This window comes from Balaenoptera ricei, chromosome 5 (assembly GCF_028023285.1).
Source record: "Balaenoptera ricei isolate mBalRic1 chromosome 5, mBalRic1.hap2, whole genome shotgun sequence".
NCBI classification, from domain to species: domain Eukaryota; kingdom Metazoa; phylum Chordata; class Mammalia; order Artiodactyla; family Balaenopteridae; genus Balaenoptera; species Balaenoptera ricei.
In genome coordinates this window covers 116,186,405-116,208,598 of record NC_082643.1, presented here as the reverse complement: position 1 = coordinate 116,208,598, position 22,194 = coordinate 116,186,405, and the positions used below count along the sequence as shown (strand labels likewise).

The 22,194-nt window shown below is 36.0% G+C and overlaps 1 protein-coding gene across 41 annotated transcripts in view; it reads right to left on the bottom strand.

The window, feature by feature from the left end:
- ANK2 (ankyrin 2) overlaps positions 1–22,194 on the bottom strand; it is a 695,510-nt gene that overhangs the window by 28,777 nt on the left and 644,539 nt on the right. For 37 of the 41 annotated variants that reach the window (XM_059923449.1, XM_059923446.1, XM_059923454.1 and 34 more), the window contains 10 exons: positions 20,791–21,015; positions 17,871–18,025; positions 15,128–15,339; positions 14,620–14,824; positions 12,395–12,491; positions 9,447–9,675; positions 8,488–8,613; positions 6,194–6,316; positions 4,186–4,218; positions 2,224–2,245 (listed from right to left, as the gene is read on the bottom strand). In XM_059923449.1, the coding sequence (XP_059779432.1) occupies positions 2,224–2,245; positions 4,186–4,218; positions 6,194–6,316; positions 8,488–8,613; positions 9,447–9,675; positions 12,395–12,491; positions 14,620–14,824; positions 15,128–15,339; positions 17,871–18,025; positions 20,791–21,015 (1,427 nt within the window). The remainder of the gene's footprint in view (positions 1–2,223; positions 2,246–4,185; positions 4,219–6,193; positions 6,317–8,487; positions 8,614–9,446; positions 9,676–12,394; positions 12,492–14,619; positions 14,825–15,127; positions 15,340–17,870; positions 18,026–20,790; positions 21,016–22,194) is intronic. The other 4 variants (XM_059923459.1, XM_059923469.1, XM_059923461.1 and 1 more) reach the window with 1 other exon arrangement.

Below are 22,194 nucleotides of genomic sequence, written 5' to 3'. Positions count from 1 at the left end.
ATCATAGAAAAATCTGGAATTCAGCATGTTTAGTTCTGCCAATATACAATGACTCTATAAAATATATCTGAATCAGCTGCAAACCGGCATTTCATCTAAGGGAAATTCACACTAACAACGAAACAAACAGTCTTGTGCTGAGAGGCATGGCCCTTTCCTTGGAGCAACCTCCTTGTTTAGACACATAATGGACAGACCAAGGAGGGAAAGAAAGGAAAGGAAAGAAAAACAACAAAAACAACGATTGTGATTAAACTTATATGTGAGTCCAAAGTTAAAATGTGATGCATGGCAACCCAAATCAGAGACAGTCACACAGGACACACGCACAGTTTATGTAAGCCAAGTTATTTCCATGCAAAGCAAAGGTGGAATAAAACTGGTGGGAGAGGTGGCCTTGCTGAAATGTGCAGGCAGGAGAATGGTAAGAAATTAGAACAAATATGGAAAACATTACTGTGGTGAAGCATATTTACTTCCCTAAAAGTCCACATACAAGATGCTCGATGCAGTATGTTTGAGGCATAGGTAGTGGGGGTCTGCACCCATTAAAGGCAAGGGGGAAAACTCAAACTCTTTTAGGATTTACTCATGAAAAGACCTTAGGAAAGAGTCCTTTCAACAGAGCCCTCCTTTGGAGATTATTTCATGCCTGGTTGAAGATTATTTTATGATTGTCTTTATACTAAAAGAAAGCCAAACATGAGTCTATATTTGAAACTTTTAAAGCAATCACAATACCTGGGAGTTATTCAGGAGGATCTATGACATTATAGCAATATAGTAACTTTTTTAAAATGATTGAGCCAGATGGATGAATTTTTAATTCCTACTAGCTTGTATCCAAGGAACAAAGGGCCATTTAAATAAACATAGTAGTCCCAGAGAAGAAAGTGGGATAATAAAATCTCTTTAAAAAAAGGAATTAATGAAGGCAATGATAATGTAAATTTTTTTATAAACATAAGTGCCTTCTCTTGAGAGAATCAGTATATGTTGAGGAGCTATACTATGTGAAATGCATATACAAAGATATATTAAACTAATTTATATCAATACAGATTTGTTCAGATATAAAACAATGAAAACATCCAGAATTTCAAATATTCTAGTCCTGAATAATGATTTAACATGAGCGTAAGGAGACTCTCATTTAAAAGTATTTCAATAACTTAGCAGAAAATTACATTGTGCTAGGAATTCAAAAAAAGGGAAAAAAAAAAGCCTGAAGATTATTGCATAGGGCCTGATGACCATATTAAACATGGTTCTAAGTTTTCTCCTTCTGGGAATAGCACCCTGAAATACAGTGAATCAAAATAAATAAGCATTAAAAATTAGATTTTTTCTAGAGCATTTGGGTCAGAAAAGCAAGAAGAAAACCTGAAAAACTCAACCTCTTCCACATAAGAAGCTAGAGTCACCAGAAACAGTCCAACAAACTAAAAATTTAATTGAATGTTACAAACCTGAAATGAACTCTAAGATAGCTCTCTCCAAGTCTGTAAAAACCAGTTATCTTTGTACTAGATTACGTTTAGGCTTTGCATCATTATTTAAAATTAGCACTATTATGACATACTGTTGTGATTAATAATTTCATCCAGGAGGTTTTAATTTTTGCTTTTCTGGTTCTTATTTTTTTCAGAAAGTTTTCACAAAAGTCCATTAGACCTCAGCCCTAGAAAAGTCAGTTATACTTCACCACAGTAAGAGGTGCAAGGGGTAGGGGTCGGGGTGGGGTGAGGGGAGAGTTAGCTTTAGCTGAAAACTATTAAGACAGTATCACTTTTGCAGGTGTAGCCTACATAAATAATGAGCTCTCTACTGATGTCAGTTGTTGCTTGATATAAAAAGTGATACTGTCATGTCAGAGCTTTAAAAAAATGAGATGACAATGTTATGCTAACAAATGGACAAAAACGGTAGGGTGGGTTTCTAAACAAGCATAACAGCAATAGCAGGGTTAACAGGGATCTAAAAGAAAGTGAATGCTTAGATGAATAATCATTGCATTTTACTGCTAATTAGCTCACAAATTAGATATAGTCATAATTTAACTGGCCAAGCTGCTCTTCTAAATAAATATTAATGATTAATAAGGATAATATAAAAACATAATTATTATAGTGGTTAGTAATGGCAACTAGCTTGCATCTTGATTCATGCTTTTCTTTATTGTAGCCAGCTTTCAAACAAACTCAATTTTATTTAAAATCTTACTTTTTTCTGATGTCATATCGATCTGAAAGAAAACATACATAAATTGAATGGTTACAAATAGCATCTTGCCTCACAGCCCCTGATGTGTACAGTAAGCTCCTATTTTATATACATGGGAAATGCCATAAGCTAGAGGAAGGTCAGAGTAATTTGTTACCGTTCTTCCCTAGAGTCTCTGATTCTTATCCTAACTTTGAAAAAACAAATCTCCTTTCTAGACACTCTGGGTGGAAAGTCCTTTCTAACATGTTACTCCTGGGAAGGTATGATGCAGGTGTGTTTGATGTTAGAAATACATATTACGGAAAAGGCCAGGAAAAAAGTGAAGTCGGTTTTAAACAGTAAGTGTCAATTTAGTTGAGAGAAAGGAAAGAACAAAGAGCATGCCAGGGTGTTACATTCTACAGAAGTAGTTTCATTATTAGTTATAAGTCAGAATTCCAAATGCTGAAAAGAATACAAACTGGATCTGTCGCCCTGAATAGCTCCTGAAAATACTCAATAGAAAAATCATAAGCCTAATGGAAGAACTCATTTGAACATAGCAAAGTTGGTTTCATAATTGTGTTGCTCTTTCAACAAGGTATGCAGGTATCATCTTGAACAGCTTGGGGACTGAGTCACCAACTACAAAAAGGAAATTGAATATGAGAGACAAAGAGTGACCACACAGTTGAGGGAGAAAAATGACTTCAGTCTTGTCATAAGTTTACTGTGTATCCGGTTATACATGGCAGGACAATGAGTCTATAATCACCCCTCTCATCCTGCTCCACTGCCTGGGCATCAGTAAAGAAGTGAATTCAGGGGCAGTCTATGAACCGATAAGGCCTTACATTTTAAGCTGGTGAGTACAAGGGTGATTATGATGTTTTTCTTTATGGTTTTGTATTTTAAATCCAACAGAACAACATTAAAAAATAAAATTAGTATATTTGACAACATTTACGTGCAACTAATAACAATTCCATTTGTCTATCTTAGAAACAGGAAGCAATATGTTAATCAGTTAAGTGTAAGGACTTTTCCAAAGATTTCTTTCATTTCTATGATAATGTTTGGGCATTTTCAGACCTTTATAAGGGAAACAAACACATACTTGCTTTGATGATCGAAGCAGGTATAATTCAAATGGCTATTTATTCAAGGTAACCTCTCTAAGACTCATTTTCTTCATCTGTCACATATCATCTATGATATGACAGCACACACCTCATAGGGTGATTGTGAGATCAGTGTTGGTGGGGTATGTGGAGCACTTAGTAAAGAATTTACCTTATAAGAAGTGCTCATTATATGTAGAGTCCTGCATTATAATATTAGTATAGTCAAATGGATGAACTATATGCTCCTTAAAGTTTTTTATTTCAGTGGTTCTCAAACTTTTTGTTATTAAACCCCCTTTACACTCCTAAAAAAATACTGAGGAGTCTGAAGAACTTCTGTTTATGTTTAACATATATAAATAAATATCTGTATTACAAATGAAAGCTGAGAATATACAAGAACCCAAGTATACACAAGCACACGTTCCAGAGTGTCAGGGTGATGATGTCATCACATGTAATGGAGCCTCTGGAAGACTCCTATGTAGCCTGTGAGGATATGGGAGCTAAAAGGCAAATAATGTTTCAGTACTATTAAGGAAAGAGTTTTGACCTCCAGGTGTCTCCAGACCAAACTTTGAGAACCACTGAGATAATGGTTTTGGTCTTCAGCTCTTGGTAGAGAAATCTATATTGCTGCATAAAGACAGGTAACAATTTACAGGGAAATTTTACTGTCCTCTGAAATCAGTCCATAAGATGAGAAAACAGGCTCAGAGAGGTTAAGTAAGATCGTGACCCTTTAATTACTAAGGACAACGGTGTAACCCTTCTAAGAACACAGGTAACCACGTGTTCTTATCAGTGGTTATAGCAATAACACAGCCATTAACAAGTGACAATGCCACACAATTACCTCTTCCTCCTGTTCTTGATCTGACTCTGATTCCTTGCCGCCCCAAGATGCCATGCAAGATGGAAAAAAGAGAGCAGGAAGAGTAGAGAGTATTTAGAAGAAAAGACAAGACTAAATACCCTGACCCCAGATATCAATAGGTAAGCATACATCAGCGTACTTGTATTTTTTCTTAATAACAGTGTATAGAAAACAAGCACAAAAATTAAAGAAGATTGATTTAAATGCAAATGTCTGTAGATTCAAGAGACGAACCAAGATTATAAATAGACTAATCTACTAGACAAAAGAACTAAAATTATAAATATACTAATTTCAGATGCTCAGTTACCAGCAGCCTCAAAGTTTGACATTTAATGGATTTGATGGCATATATCTACAGAAATGGTGATGACAATATCTCAGCCATTACAGATATTGGCTAAAAGTGTTAAAAGCCACAAATAAACATATGGTGAAAATATTTTCAATACACAGGCAATATTTAGGAGTTCTATTATAATAAAGAGCTACTAAGTTCTAAAATATATCTGAACTATATACTGTTTGGCAATTTTTTCTTTTGTTTTGAGTTACTACATGGAAAGTTGTCCTGGACCATCACAGCATTAATAACTGTGTCTGATATATCTTGACTTAGAAATAAAAAGTAATAATAAACTAAATGCTTTCTTTTATAGCACATTGAAAGCTCATTGAAATCTGAGACAAAGCTCATTCATCTTTACATATCACTTAGGTGGATCGCCCCAGCAGTACATATTTCTTTGTGGTTCTTATTTGGTATTCTGCTTCAGTGACTCAAAAGTGATCCGCACTACAAACCCCAAAGTACATTCTGTACCATTGGAGTGCAATTACAGTACACTTACTGGATCAATATACCTATTGCTGTATTCTAATTCTTGGAATAATATGTAAATTTATGTAAACAGATACTGGTATTTCATTTAATTTTTATCATTTAATAAGAATTTACAATGTTAAACATGATACTACACGCTTATCTCTATGTGACTGACCTCTAATTTATAAGAATAATTAAGTAAGAAAAATATACTGTGGTGAATAAAAAGAAGTATAGGAAATGTTTTGTATTGCAGAGTCAAGATTTAGGATGTTAAGTATACTTCTACCTCTCCTCCAGGTCTCACCTGCCACTACTCATCCCACTTCCCAACCTCTAAAATTCACACTGATAACTTGCTATAACCTCCTATAAATTGCCATGTGGGAGCTTTCCATTAAAAATGGATACTGGTTAAACATTTTTTTAATAATAAATAAAGTTCTCCCCAACATTTAATTCATCCCCCTTGCCTTCTTTGATTTGATCAGAGTAATCAAAGAATTCTATAATGGGGAGAGGTTTGACTAGAAAGTAATATCTGTAGGTAGATTTGGGTCAAGAATTAATGAATTTTCCTTTCAACTATGTTTCAAATCTACTCCTATAACATGCGAGTATTTTATATACTAATCATGTTAAAAGAGTTGAAAAATTAATTTGATGCTCCTAAAACAATAGGTTACAAGATGAACAAATAATTATTTTAGCAACAAGGTAAAACATCCTGTTGTTGCTCTGAATTTCATAATACATAATCCACCTGTGAACTGGTAGTAAATCGAAGCTAATAGACTCATAAAGTTTTGGTAGGGTGAAATGTACTAGTATGGTGCCAGGAGGGCACATAAAAACAATAAGAAATCAAAGTGAATTATTTAATTTTTAAAAATTAGTCCAAAAAATTAAATCTTAAATTCGAATTTTCTCTCTTCCATATCCAATATGTATTTACAGAAAATTTTCCATCAAAGTGAATTTAATGTGAAATAAGGTAGAGCTACTTTTTCCCTTACTTAAATGGAAAATCATAAATTGGACAGCGTATCAAAAATGACTGTTATACATGGTTGCATTCAGTATCTTTGCTTTTATTTATTCTAAAGAATTTGAAAATCAAATCCTATACTCCCTGAATTGCACTACAGCAGATTACAATACCTTCGCATAAATTGGCAGGGTGATGTTTAAGTTGCAAATAGCTTGATGCACCAGGCCTCTTGTAGATTTTGGCTCTTTCATAAATGATAGTCGTCCGCAAGGTTCCTGAGTTGTATCACGTACCTTGAACAAGAAAGGCATACATGCTTCACCCATATGATGCACACTATTTATTTTAATGAGATACTCAAAAGAATCAGGAAAAATCATTAGATAATGCTAAATAAGGATTTGGAGGTGTTCCTTTTTCCCTTTCCTATTATCATTTAGAATGGTTAAAAAAAATCATTTAGCTTAAAAAAATGTGGTAAAATATACATAACATAAAATTTACCATTTTCGTTTACCCACTTACCATTTTCAAGCATACAATTCAGTGTCATGAAGCACATTCACAAAGTTGTGCAATCATCACTACTATGCAGAATTTTCCATCATCCCAAACAGCAACTCTGTACCCATTAAGCAATAATTCCCCATTCTACTCCTCCCCCAGCACCTAGTAACCTCTATTCAACCTTCTGTTGCTATAAATTTGTCCCTTCTAAGTGCCTCGTATAGGTAGAGTTATACATTCACGTTGCAACATACATCAGAATTTCGTTCTTTTTAAAAACTTGTGTTAAATTATTCATAAAACATCATTTCAACCGTTTTTACATGCACAGTTTAGTAGCATTAAGTACATTCACACTGTTATATAACTATTACCACCATGCATCTTCAGAATGTTTTCACCTTCACAAACTGAAACTGTTTCCATTAACTTCCCATTCCTTCCTTCCCCGATCCCCTGGTAACCACCATTCTATTTTCTGACTCTGCATTTGACTACTCTAGGTACCTCATGTAAGTGGGAACATACAATATTTGTCTTTTGTGTCTGGCTAATTTCACTCATTTTAAGGCTGAATAATATTCCATTGTATGCATATACCACATTTTGTTTATCCATTCATCTGTGGATGGGTATTTGGGATGTTTCCACCTTTTGACTACTGGGAAAATGCTGCTATGAACATTGCAAGTAACCGAGTCCCTGCTTTCAATTCTTCAGGAATTGCTGGATCAAATGCTAATTCTATGTTTAACTTTTTGAGGAACTGCCATACTGTTTTCCACAGTGGCTGCATCATTTTACATTCCCACCAGCAATCAATGCATCAGGATCCCAATTTCTCCACATCTTTACCGACATTTGTTATTTTCTGTTTATTTGTTTGTTTGTTTTTGATAATAGCCAACCCAATGGGTATGAAGTGGGATCTCACCGTGGTTTTAGTTTGAATTTACTTAAGTTGTTGAGCATCTTTTCATGTGCTTATTGGCCCTTTGTATATCTTGTTTGGAGAAATGTTTATTTAAGTCGTTTTCCTATTTTTATATTGTGTTGGTTATAAAATGACTTTTGCACATCAATAATATCAAATATTAGCACAATTATACAGCTGTTTGTGTTAAATGGATCCATTGCCCCTCAGCAGTTACTGCTTAATGTGTGATCTGTAAGAGCCTTTCTTTAATCAGGCAAAACAACTGAACCAGAAATGGCACAACGAAAGCCTGCAGTAGAGATCTGGAGAAAACTTAACAGACTTATTAAAACTTAAATAGAATTATTACTTCAATTTCACGAATCTCTCACTCATATCCATTTCTGTCCCTCTTTAGAACTGGGAATCTAGGATAAAACTTGTATATGTTACTGCCAAATTCCTAATGTGGATTAATATTCCTAAAGAGGGACAACAAATTTATGGTACACTGAAGTGTCTCCATAAATGTTTTTTGAATGAGTTTATGAAAGTATATCTAGTCTATAGCTATACCTGGGATAATCTCGTAATAGATTAAGTGAGATCATGGGTCTTTTGAGAGCTCTTTATTACAAATATTTGTCACTAAGAACTCTTTTGGTCTCTACAATTGTGAAATCACAAGTTTTAAAAATTTAAGCACAAATATTTAAAAGAAACAATAGTAAAAAAAAAAAAAAAAGAGAGAGAGAGAGAGACTTCCCTTAAAATTTGGAAAAGAATTGCCAGTTTTTCTAATTAATGAATTGTCTATCTGTCCCTCATTCTTAGCCTTAAACATAGTCTATAACTAAAAATTAAGGTTGAATTTGAAATTTTTAAAAATGGTTGGTTTTCTAGGACTTGAAAATTTTACAGAAATGGTTTAAAAAAATCACTGGAAATGACTGAAAAGCAAATATTTTCTTCTACTAAAGGAAGTCAAAGCTTTACTTGATCTTGAATTAAATGCATTACAAAGTTCCATGTATATATTACCTTGACAAAGAGAGGAAGTCTGTTTTCTTTGAAGGCAAAAAAACTGAATATATGATGTTGGCCACTCTTGGTTAATGGCACCAGGTTGCCAAAACAATCAACATAGATGGGTTTTCCTTCTAATACCTGGTGGAAATAGAGAAAAACAACACAGAATATAATAGCTGTAATTATTACTTGTTATTTACATGAAGAAGTGGTAGTATTACCTGGAACATTAAAATTCTTAAAATGTGCATACAATAATCTTTAAACTCCTGACTGACATTTGGTCTTATCTGTGACAAAGCACGTACCAGCACTCCCTCTTCTTACTAGTAACGGGAATCTTCAAATGTATAGTGGCATTTAATATTAATGGTCTCATTTCTAATCCTCTAACATGTTACCTTCGCAAACCAATATATCTTTAAATCCTAAATTTAAATTCCTTTTTGACATCACAATGAGTCAGGTTACTTGAGTTCAATATCCAAAGGCCCACACTGATGGAAAATTCTGAAATAAGAAAAAGTAATGTAGAAAAGCCCTGGATATCATACTTTCACATTTAAATGAAGTATATACTTCCTGGACTGTTTTCTTCACTATTAAATAATAATAATAATAAAAAAGAAATCAAATAAATATTCATCTCAAAAAATAATAACAAGGAAAGATAAAAACATATAAATTGCTATATTCATTTACATACTTTGAATTTATCAATGACATATAATTTTTCCCACAATAATCTTTAAGAGTCGTTTTACCTCCTCACATACACTGAGACTATCCCAATTGAATAGGTCCAAACTGGCTAAAAATGGCTGATTTTAGACCTTGACCTTCTAACTGATCAAGATGTCAACTGGTCTTTTTTTTTGATGGCTCTATTTATGGTATACTATTTTAAATATAATTTATTAATAAAGGTATAAACAACATATTAACAAAAATTGGTTTTTCAAATACAGTACCTCCACATCCCTGCTTCTGGCCACCTCAGCAAAGTTTTCTTGTTGTTCAAGCGTCTTATCCACTTTATCATCAGTCATGCAGAAACACCTCAACCTGGCTTCAATGGGGTCATGTGATTTGGCAAACACTACAAATTTGGCCATATATGGTACACAAATAATTTCTCTATACACTTGTGATGCAAAGGTAACAGACTCCTGGATTTGTCGACAATCTATCAGCCAGAACCTATAAAATAAAATAAGGTCAGTTATCTGAAATTTAACATACAGATAGCCCTCGGTATATATGGAGGACTGGTTCCTGGAACTCCGCAGATACCAAAATCCATAGATGCTCAAGTCCCTTATTTAAAATGGTGGAATACAGTCAGCCCTCTGTATCAGTGGGTTCTACGACTGTGAATAAGGAAAGCCAACTGAATGAAAAACAAGTCAGTTCCTTCAATATGATCAAAGTAATCATTAAATGCTTCTTGGAAAAAGAAGGGAGCAAGAAAAGGAGACAATAAGAGGAAGTAAAAAGGAAGGGAAAGAAAGATAGGGAAGGGAAGAAAAGTAGGAGGACAGATGGGAAGGAGGAAGCAGGTGAGGGGAAGAGAAAAAGAGATACCAGGTGCTTAAGGTCAACTATTAGATACTGTGTTTGTAATTTTTTCCCTTGGAAACTCTTCTGAGTATTCAATCTCCTGAAATATAGCTTCAGGGTTTAGAATCCTTTAGTGGTATAAGCCCAGTATTGGACATTATGACAAGTATCTCGCTGGATGAGTTTCTATTTTCCATGATTGCCCCTCCTGTTCTTCATTTCATTTCCTGAAACTCTTTTCAACAAAATCTACCTAGCTTTTTTCCTCATTCCATCATTCTTTTCCAAAGGACTCATAGTCACCAAAGTTGGATCAACCCAGCCACTTAAAAAAAAATCTGCATTTGCTTCAGAACTCCTAAATATTGCTTAATACAATTAATAGAAGAAATTATTAGCTTTGTGACTAATTTATGATTTCTAGCCTCAGCTAAATCTGTGACATATTTTGGCAACTTTTTCCTCAGATACCATTTTATTCAGTACAGTAATGGTGCTAAACCTTTATGACACCCTTGGACCTTCCCCCTCACCTCAGACCCTCAGAAAGGTAACTTCACTGAGAAAGCAGAGACCATCAGACGGCCATTCTCTCAATTTGCTATTCATACACTTCAAAGATTTATTCCACATCCTCTTGCTTTGAAACCTTTCTCCATCAATGATCACTCTCCTTCCCTGACTCATTGCCCATAATCTTTAGGTATTCTGAAATTTCCTTATCTTCTTAGCCTTTCTTTCCTTCAGTTCCTGACCCATCTCTCTTCTTCTTTTTAATTGTGATAAAATATACGTAATACAAAACTTAGCATTTTAACCATTCTTAAGGGTGCGATTCATTGGCATTAAGTACGTTTACAATACTGTGCAATATGACCACTCTCCATTTCCAGAACTTTTTCATCATCCCAAACAGAAACACTATACCCATTAAACAATCACTTCAAATTTTCCCCTTCACCTCAGCCCCTGGTAACCTCTATTAAACTTTCCGTCTCTATGAATGTGCCTATTCTAGGTACCTCATTTACATGCAATACCTGTCCTTTTGGGTCTGTCCTATTTCATTTACTGTAATGTGTTGAAGGTTCAGCATAGTTCCTGGCTCTTGGCAGGCACTCAATATTACCTTCCTCTTTATACTGATTCAACTATACTTTATTCACTGCTTCTTCAATTGTCTGAAAAACTTAAATTATTAATACAATAACATAATAACTCATGATTTCTTGGTCTATCCTACAAGGCCTTCTGTAAATAATGTTGTTAACCAACATTCCAGCATTATTGCTGAATTAGAGACTCCACTGTTGCCAGCCCCCAATGCCCTTCTGCATCTTGGCTCATGTTACTGTCTTTTCCACTTTTATATATCTGCCTGTTAGGTTCCTACCTATCCCATGAGTCACCTCTTCTCAGACACCCTCTGTGACCACCCTGATGCAAACACCCTCCTCTGAATTCTTTTAGTACCTCTTTTGTACCTTTCCATTCAGAACTTGTCATTTTCTGGCATTAGAGCGTGGATGCCTGAGTGGCAGGGCACACTGACACATAGAACCGGAGACTCAAAGTTGAGCCCTCTGGGTGGCTCGAACTATAAACATGTGTCACCTCACCCAGCTATTGCTGTGCACTGTTATTCATGCATCTATCTTTTTTCCCCCCTGAATAAGAATTTAAGCTTTAACCACTCTCAACTTCAGTTTTCTCATCTGTAAAATGGACATAATGCCTCTTGCCCTTCTTAAGTCGCAAAGTTGTTGTAGTAATCAAATTAAATAAATGGGAAAATGCTTGGCAATCCATTAACGATCATGCAAAGGAGAACTCATATTAATAAACTGAGTTAGTGTATACACATGCAATAAAACTAAATAGCTTAAGCTTTTTAAAGATGTGTGATACATAAGTGGGCAATATGTAAATGTGCTATGATGCATAAGCATCACCGAAACCTCTACACTGTTTAAGCAAACCATGATATACTTTGTGTTTTGGTTATCATTCTGTTGGAAAAAGTAGTTCAGGCTATTTTGTTGACAGCAGGAAATCTATCATTCCTAAGACCTTTGGGACTGGAAAAATCAACAGTGGCTGCTAAAACCAGAGTCTGGGTCATACAGTAATAGCCAACAATCATTTATTTTCTTTAGATTTTAATCTGACTGGCTGTACTTTGTTATTGCATTATCACTATTACATTTACTGGCAGGTCTAGTTTATAATATGAAGGTAAATGCAGACCATATTTAAAACCATACCAAAAAAATGACTTTTAAAGAATGTAAGGAACAAAATGAAAGACATCGGGGGCACACAATTTCACAGTAGGTTTTTCTGTGCAGTATAACCATACCTGGCAGACACATTGGTTGTAAAGGAAACACATTCATTGACAAATGTTAATGGCGTAGTTCCTGTAATATCTTCCCACTGAGCAGGGGTGGTTCCACCTGAAATAATATGATTGTTGAAAAAAATTAGGCAAAACTCCAGACCCTGCATTGTAAAATAAAGTCTTTGTGGTTCTGGCTATGTTCACTCACCCTTCACGGTGATACATTGGAAGCAAAATGACTAAAAACTGTATGCTAAAAAATGACGCATTGAAAACAAACAGCAAACACCACACTTCACGGAACTAAATTTAAGGGAGGTCATTTGAATAACTGCTTCAAATTACTAGGCACTCTATTCTCTGCCTGACATGCTAAAGCGTTTATTGTAATTGCGAGGCTCTGAAGATAATTTTGAATTATATACAATTGATGATTTTAAAAGATCCTTTGACCAACCAAGGAGCCGAATGCTTTGTTAAAACAAAAATCCAAATATTCTTTTGTTCTTTAACTTCGTATTTTAGGCAATTATGTTCAAGAAAGAAAATTTCCCCTCAATTTGTAATTGAAGGCTGGCAAAAAAGTGCTTGGAAAATATTAAGAGCTCAATAAATACTGCAAAGTGAATGAGCAAATGATTGAATGCCAAAGGATGATCTCTGTACACAGACAAATCACTATGGAGGGTGATGCTGGCTTTTATTTCTACTGAGAAATTAAGTTGGCATAGATAGGACAAAAGTGTCTTCAAGCACTGCAGGAGAAATGTATGTTTGAGATGAAAACAAATGTTGACTAAGGTTTCTTAAAGAAGGGAATGAGTTATCAAACAAAGGTCACGGAAACTTATTCTTGGAGGCCTCTAAAATATACACTGTAAGCAGGACCATAAAATATAACAGAGCAAAACAGAAAAATCCAAACACCTAGGTTAACATATTTGTAAAAATTAATAGATAAATTAAAGAAATTGTTTACTACAAATCCATCCAAAGACAGAGGGCTGGAATAACTAGATCAGATGGTGCCTAGGCCCATGTGGTATCTTCATTTTATCATCTATAAGGGCAGGATGTGCCAAGGACATTTTTCAATCTGACTTGTTTTGCTTCCACTCTATTATGCTGCACATTGTAGGAAGGTTAATCAAATACACATGGACCAAAAAGTATGGGAAAGATACCCAGGAATGCTATGTAATAACCAGAAATGAGTAATTGGGAGGAGGCCATAGGTGAAGCATATGATTTCCCACTACCCTCATTTTAGTCAATGTACTTTAAAATTATGTCATATTATTAAACTTATGCGGTAAAGTCTCAATGATTTGCTATCAAGAGTACAGAAAAAACATTAATAAGGAAGAATGAAAGAGAGACTAAAAAAAGGGTAAACATTTCTGCTAATATGAAGGAGAAATGAAAAAAAAATTCTAACAATACTTAAGCTAGCAGAGATGGTCATTATTCCTACTGACAACACTATGAATATTTACTAAAAGCCAATACCATGTAATTATTGTTAATTAGGGAAATTATCAGCCAAATTATGTAGTTCTAACACAGGTTACTTGTATGGATTTTTTACCTCTCACCATTTGTGGTGGTATTATTGGCAGAGACAACCAATATTCTGGGAATGTCTTTCTGGAGTTTAGTAGCTGACTGAAAGCTATTACAACTTCCAATTGAAAAGACCAAAATTCAGTTAATCATTAAAAACCTTCATTTTGTTTTTCCAAAGTTAGTTCAGCAGATCAATGATAAAGACATAACCAATTCCTGGACAGAAAAGTTTGAATTATTGGGTATAATTATTCAAGATATTATTTATTTTTCAACAGGTATAGGATGATGTCTTCAAAGAAGGCTTAAAGCTTGGGTTTTGAGGAATATGGGCTTGGGTTTGAATCTCAACTCTGCTAGATATTTACGGTATAATCTCAGGCAAGTTAGAGAACTTCTCTCAATCTTGGTTTCCTTTTCAGCAAAATAGGATTAAAGTTTCCTCACAGGGCTACTGTGGAGATAAAAACAACAATGTGTATGAAGTGTCTAAAAGTTTCGCATACAGGCTTTATTTAGTAAATATTAGTTCATTTCCTTTCCCCTAGTTAGAGTGCCTTTCCTGAATTAATGCATATAACCTTGCAGGCATCTTATGACCAAAGTAATTTAATATTTACAACAATCTAAGTTTCTTCTTTCAGAACTTTCTACTACAGTAGTCACATGTGACTCACCTGTGATGCTGCATAGTAATCTTAAGGTTGGTGCATCTCCCCCAAAACCATTCAACATGACATCACTTGAAGCTTTGGGGACAGGAATGGTCATGGTAATTGGCTTGTGAAATTTTCTTCTTCTAGGTTCCAAAGTGACTATAGGGCTGAAGGTAGCTTTGTTGCCTAGGATCTTCTTAACCAACTCACTGTGCATAGGTTGAGCCTTTTAAAAGAAAAAAAAAATTAAAATTAACAATATATCATTATATTCCATGTCAAATTTCTTAATGCATTGCTCTTTATTTCATAAATCAGTTTTCTGGCTTCAAATATGGCAACTGAAAGTTTACTGCTGTTACCAAACACTCATCTAAAACTTTATGAGACATATGATCTCCTAGGGCAGCTTTTGCTCACCCAGGAATAATTTGATTCTTTAGCCATTTAATTCCCATTTGAAAAGTTGATTTTTAATCACTGGAATAAAATCCATGTTCAGTTAACTTGCATCTTGATGTGGGCATACCTGTAGGCCTACACGGATCCGCTTGGTTAGTGCCCCCTCTGGGAAGACGGCCTGCACCTGGGGTACCACTGTGCTGCTCAGCACGCCTCCCTCTGGGCCAATCAGGTTGCTGTCCTGTTTGATGCGAGACACCACTGCAAAGTACTGTGGGAAGTCACGGGTGATGATGCGGCAGATCCGTTTCTTTTCTAGGTCTTCCGGGCTATCCAGCACTGAGACAAGAAATGACCCATCTTCATATAGCAAGGATTTCCTTCTGAAAGCATTCTAGCAGACTCACTGGCATAGTTAATAGTGAACAGGTGTTGTAACAAAACGCTTCCTTTTTCAAATAATAGGAAAATTTAAAAAGTAAGGCTATCCTAACAACACCAGAAAAACGACTGCAATCTTTGAAGACCTGTCAGCATTTAGCTGGCACATTTTCTCTCTTTGTGGAAACTAGGTCTTTCCAGGGCACTGTGAAAGAAAAGCATCTAGTTCTAAATGCGGTATTGCAGGGCTGCCTTTGTAAATGAGGGGGTTTGAGGGCAAACCTGGAATAAAAATGAACCTGTTCTATTCCCGGCTCAACATGATGGAGAGGAAATTTGTTATGGGCTCCTTTTCTTTGCAAATTTCAAAGTTAGCCCAAAACCCAGTTATTGTGGTTTTAAGAAGTAATACGGCCCTTTCAGTTCTCAGGGGAGCAGTGCAGGAATAAAATCTGTCTTGGAAGGGTAAGATTCGTGTTTGTGTGTTCATTCCAGTGGCATGGTTGTCTCTGAGATAATCACTGTGGATATTAAAAGAAAAATCAGTGACTATAAATTCAGGGCTTCAATATTCCCCTGAAACCATTAACTTACCAAACAGATCATCTATCATCAGGAGAATGGGATACTGGGCTCTTTATAAATTGTATTAGTGTAAATATGTAGGGCAATACAATAAATCTGACTGGTTTAAAATGCTGAAAATTTGAACTAAGTGGATCACTGAATTTTAAGGGATTATGGAAATTTATTCATTTTTAGAAATCATTTACGATTCTTATAGAGGCATGAACTGCAACCATGTTTTTCTTAACTATTGAATATAACTAGATAGCAAAAGTAAGAAGTCCCAGGATCTGATCATTCATGATTGAAGATCGATGCATTGGCAAATACTAGCTTATACTTATAAAAGAACAGGTTACCACACATAATGAACATAAAAATATACAAATCCAATTCTCTGTTTTAGAATGAGCCTTTTACATATGTAAAAAGTTATAAGAGTGGGTCCCCATCCAAGGACAAGATGGCAGTGTTAATGACAGGTAAATACTTCAGATGGAAATATCCTAAACTAAATGCAAGCAAAAGAAATTGTTTCAAGGAGTAGAAGCAGCTAAATACTGCACAGAACAAGCTTTATCAGTAAGAATCCTGATCTTTTCGTCTTGCATGGAAGATGCTGACCTACACATCTAGAAGGCATAATTTCCTCTTCCATCGACCTCTTGGATAGGGTAAGCCTCGCCTCTCTTCTTATTCGATCTCAGCAGGGTGCAGAAAGAAATGTTAGAGCAGCTGCTATCAGGCTACACTTTACTATTCATGAGCCATACCTGAAGCTACAGCCGGTGGTCCTGGAAGACTGATAAAACTTGACAAACAGCCACACAGCTGTGTGTCTACCTCTGTGCAAACTCTGGTAGGCTCTTGGCACTTAGGCAAAGAACTTGCCCTATTTGTGTAGTTACATAAAGTGCAACATATCTGCAGTTATCAGGACTGAGAGACCTCATCTCTGTGCAACCTCAGGAGGCCTAAGAATGAGCCACCTCCCTCTAGTCAAACTAAGATATTTCAACATGGGGCTAAATGGCCTAAACTGGAATTGGGATTTACAGAGATTAAAGCCCTAATGAAAAATAGGTTCCTTAACTATATGTGTAGGTTTGTATATGAAATTCAACCCTAACTCCCTGTTCAAATTATATATAAAGTGTGAGTGAACTTAATTTTCCTATCTCCTTAATAAAAAGTTAAAAATTATATTATCCTATAATGCAGTGGTCATGGTTATATGTAGGTTTTCCTACAGAAAAGCTTAACACTTTTTATCAGTGTCTTAAATATCTAAACGTTCAAGTTAGGCATTTTTTAAAATCATGGATTTATTATCCAGTATCAGTTCGTTTTGTTATGAAACAAAAATATCTATTCTATCTCACGTTTTAGAAAACTTTGCACTAAAGATAGAGATGGGCTGTATCTCTTTATTAAAATGAGATATTTACTATTAACGATTTTATTTTCCCAAATGTAACAAAAGTAAGACTAGACAAATATATTGTATACTCCAATGCATCACCATTGGAACATACCGGAATACTTGCTGTGGTAAAATAACAAAGGGACACATTAGTTACTAAACCAAACTTGGGTCTGCTTACCCTTGTGCAGTAGAGCCAATCTACTGACACCAGGTTGTGGTGAAGGAAATTGTGGCATTTATTGCAGGTGCCAAACAAGGAGTCTGGGCAGCTAATGCTCAAAAGACCCAGACTCCTTGTTTGGTACCTGCAATAAACACCGCACTTTCCTTCACCACAACCCGGGATCAGTAGATTGGCTTTACTGTGCAAGGACGAGCAGACCCAAGCTGGATTAGGCAACACACACACACACACACACGCCCGTAGGACATAAAGAAACGCATCATTATCATGCTTTCGCTTCAGAGTTCTTTTAAAACCTTTAATATGAAGTACCTTCATCCATGCCATTAAGGATTTCATTCAGTTCGTCTTCAGTGTATTCGCAGTAATGCTCTTTCCAGCTGTCCCCATTCTCACTGCGCAGGACAACTAGTTCCCTCTCTTTTCCTCGAAGGGCAGCAAAATGAGGGATCTCCACGATCACAGGCCTGACACAGTAAGGCAGAACATTCAGTGTGGACAGGAGCTAACCAATAGCGAGACAAGCACCTTGACTCTGTCTGTTGCAAAGTGACCTGGAATTCTTCTCTTTCTGGGGACAGGGACCTAGTGGGCCATCCTCTGAAGCCCTGAGGCTAGCAAATGGTCCCATGGTAGCTAGCACTTCACCTCAGGGGCACCAATCGTCAGGGCCATGCTGCTACCTTAAGCCAATGATGTTTCTCTGTGAGTGCATGTGGCATTCTGGAACTTCTCCTTTGATAAATGTAAGGATAACACATTTAACCAAAAGAAATGTACATGCATATCTATGAGGTGTGCCAATCTCTTAAAACGTTTTCTACAAGGTACAAAGTGACAAAATGGTTTAAGAGGGAAAATGGCTCATATGCTGCATAATTTGATGTGTTGTAAATGAGGAGATGTCAGAAAAGTCAACTACTTGGTAACTAGAAAGACATGCACTCATGGGATTTTTTTCCTTATATTTTCTCCATTCAAGAAAACAATAGGCATGCGTACACAGTGTGGCCCTAATTGAGCACCTCAGCAGGCAGCCCAATTTGTGTCCAATGCCTATTATATTCAGGATCCAGAACATGCACTGCCCTACTGTTTTTAGGTCGCTCTCAAAATTTAGAGAGGCTTTTGATTTTTCAGTCCAGGTTGCTTTGATACAGACTCCAAATTTATCATAATCACATCATAACTAGCACATAGTACAACTAGGTAGATCTCATGCTTTAAACGAAAATGAAGGTCACAGCACTTTAAGGGAAAAGATAGAAAAACATCACTCGAAAATAAAAGTCACATACCACAAGGGTCAGAAATGGTCCACTAAAGATAGGTTATACAGAATTTAAATCATAGAGAGGGACATGTCATGGGCACAATGACAAAAAGAGAAATCATATTGCAGAAGAAAGAGAAGAATGGGGGCCAGCAGCCATCAATTTGTTTTAAGTCACTCCTACCCAAGGAATTTGGTTCCAGGAGGCCCCAGCTGAAGGATGCGGCTGACCAAACTTTCTCCCTCATTAAGTGGGGGAGGAGCCGTTGGCAGGTGAAGTTTACTGAGTACATCCAAAGCAGCAGTGAAGGAAAGAACATAAGTAAGCTTCAGGTGTTGTTTTCCACAGAACCCCAGCATCACCAGCTGATGAACAGGGTGAAGTTTGGTTTCACACTGCATTTGGTTCTGCCCCCTCCATTGGTCACAAAGAGCAAGAACAGAGACCCAGAGTGTACAATGGAGGCGCGTGGAAGGAGGGAGCGTGTGGGTCGGATCTGTCCGTACTTAGGTTCACCGCCAGGGCATGAGCCAAAAAAGAAAAAAATATGCTCCACTGGAAAGACAGAGCTGTTGGGGATGTAGTAAAAACTCTGACTCCATAGCAAGGCCAGAAGTTTTCATGGATATTCCTCAACAGATGTGACGAGTATTAAAAAGCCTACAACTACCTGCACATGAGGGAGGGGAAAGGACCTGGTACATACAGAATGAAAGGAACCACTGGGGAATTACTCCAACCATAATGGCATCTTCTGATGCAACCCAGAACTTCACAGGCTCCTTCTAAATCTCTGGTCTGTCTGATAGGAGGACATGGGGGGTGGTTTCCATAATTGGGAAATACAGACACACCCCTTTTCACGTGTGAACATAATTTGGAGCAACCTGTTAACAGTTTGCTCCAAATTACAAGGCTTTAGAACATTTCCTGAGTTCTAAAGCAAGAAATCCTCTCCCCAGTATGACACTGGCAAAGCAAGAGTTCATGATTAATAGGATTTTCTCCCAGTTTTTGAGCACAAAGAGTTGATATGACGAGACTTAAATACAATTGATTTGTTTCAAAATATTTTGAAACTTGTCCCCCTCCAAAACTTCATCGTTTTGTCAGTTTTCAGCAGTAGCTACTCACTTCTTGGCATACTGAGATACCACTTAATATAATAGCAGCCATACAAACAAACAGAAGAAAGAAGAAATGTTTATTTCTGCTCAAAATTGCTAAAATGAGCATAGTGAAAGTTATTCTTGATTTGGTCCTCTTAATGAACACTATGCCTAAATAAAATGCCAGTATAATTATAAGACTCAAGGTAGCAATTTTGACAACAGAAAAGACAAATCACATAGACTAAATTTTTGGATGTTCTATAAAGAACACTGCTCCCCAAAGCTAAGATAATGATTCTGTTTTGTAACTATACAAGACTTTATGTTTGGAATAGACTAGTACAGTTGACCTTTGAACGACTAGGCAGGTCCACTTATGCCCTGATTTTTTTCAATAGTAAATATTACAGAACCACACAGGCCGACTCTAAGGTGTATGCAAAGTTTCGACTGTGTGGAGGGTCAGCACCTCTAACCCCTGCATTGTTCAAGGGCCAACTGTATTTTTTTCTCTATGACTTCATCACTTAAATCTCAGATTAAAAAAATTCCTACTATCGACCAAAAAGATGATTATTCATATTGGGAGTCTAGCATGTACTATCACATTCAAAGAGAAAGAGTAATAGTTAACCTGAATGTTTAACCCATTAATGCCTTAAAATAAGAGGCATTTAAGTGGAGTCAAGCATTGAGGCATTACTTCCAATTCTTAAAAAAATTTCATAGGGGCCAATCTTCTTTCAAAATGTTTTGACGTACCTTTTTCCATTCCATCCTAGTGATTTCATGTGGAGGACACAAGCTCATCGGTGACTAAGTGGGAGGTTTATCAGAAACCCTTACCCAAGGAACTGAGCACCCGAAGGTCCGACTTCAATCAGGCGACTGGCCAGGCCTTCTCCTTCCACCATTGGAGGCATTGTCGCCAGTCTATGGCGTTTGACCAGTCGGCAGGTGACTCGTGTTGGGGCAGTACATTTCCGAGGTGGAATGATGATGCGGAGCCCATTGTGTCTGCATCCTCGCATAGCACCACCTCGGGCGTCCACCATAAAACTAACCAGGAAACTAAAAATTAAAATAGAAAATTAGATGTGTTGAGAAATATCAATGGCAGATAAACAAGCTTTGTCAAGTTATTTTTTTTCCCATAATGCTCTGTTCTTAAAACATCTCTTTTTTATTTATATGCATGGTGGCCAAAAATTTGTCCTTAAAAGTTATTTTACTTTATACCGATGCCTTTATTTTAGTTTGGTTGTTGTTTTAATTTTTGTATTTTTTGATCTGTAACTAAAGAAGAGTTCTAATTGTTTTGATAATGGTAATATTAAATATAAATTGTAAATTAAAAATATATCCAATTGACTTAGAAAGTAGAATGAAATTACATAAAGAATATTGATGAGTTTCCTTTTGTTATAAATGCAAATACGTTTGCTTCCTTCTATGTGTGTCCTGAAAAATCCATATTTTGAAATAATATAAGGATAGAGCAGAGAGGAAAGACTAAATTGCAGCTTTTCTAAGTAAACTCAACTTGACTTTTAAAAATTACATCTTGTCCAGATCATTTTAGTATAATTCTATGACTTAAAAAAATTCACAGGCCTTCTCCCAAGATCAGACCCATGTACATGCATCCTGCTCCAACATCGTCTTACCCAGGATGCAGGTTTTTAACTCATTACATTCTAAAAAAAAAGAGGAAAAGCAAAATAATCAAATGTTTTGGATAGAACCAATTTACTGGTTAAAATGCACTTTTTCACTTCTTATGTAGAAATCTCTCTGCTATACCATTCTAATTGAAGGGGTAGATAGGAAACAAAGATTATAAATACCCTCTATTCTGGGTTTTGAAGTGGGAAAACCTGGGTTCATGCTAATGGAGGATATCTGTGTATCATGATTTTCCCCAAATTATAATAAATTGAATATGGAAAGTCATAGGTAGTAATTTAGAAATGTAAAGGCATCTCTATTATTTTTGCTCCTTTTTTGCCAAGCTAATTACTTGTAAATAGGGGAATAATGATCCAAGGTGACTTGGTTTGTTTATTTTAAGTGTACCAAGAGAAAGGGTTTGTCTTAGCTTTGAAGTTGCTTCCTTTGGGCTGTTTCTGCAGCTTAGTTTGAGTTCTTCTCACTATGTTAGTGTAACACTCATTAAAGACTTGGAAGCACGCACTTGGTCAAGGAGGAAAAATTAAACCAGGCAATCTGATGGTCATACACATATACACA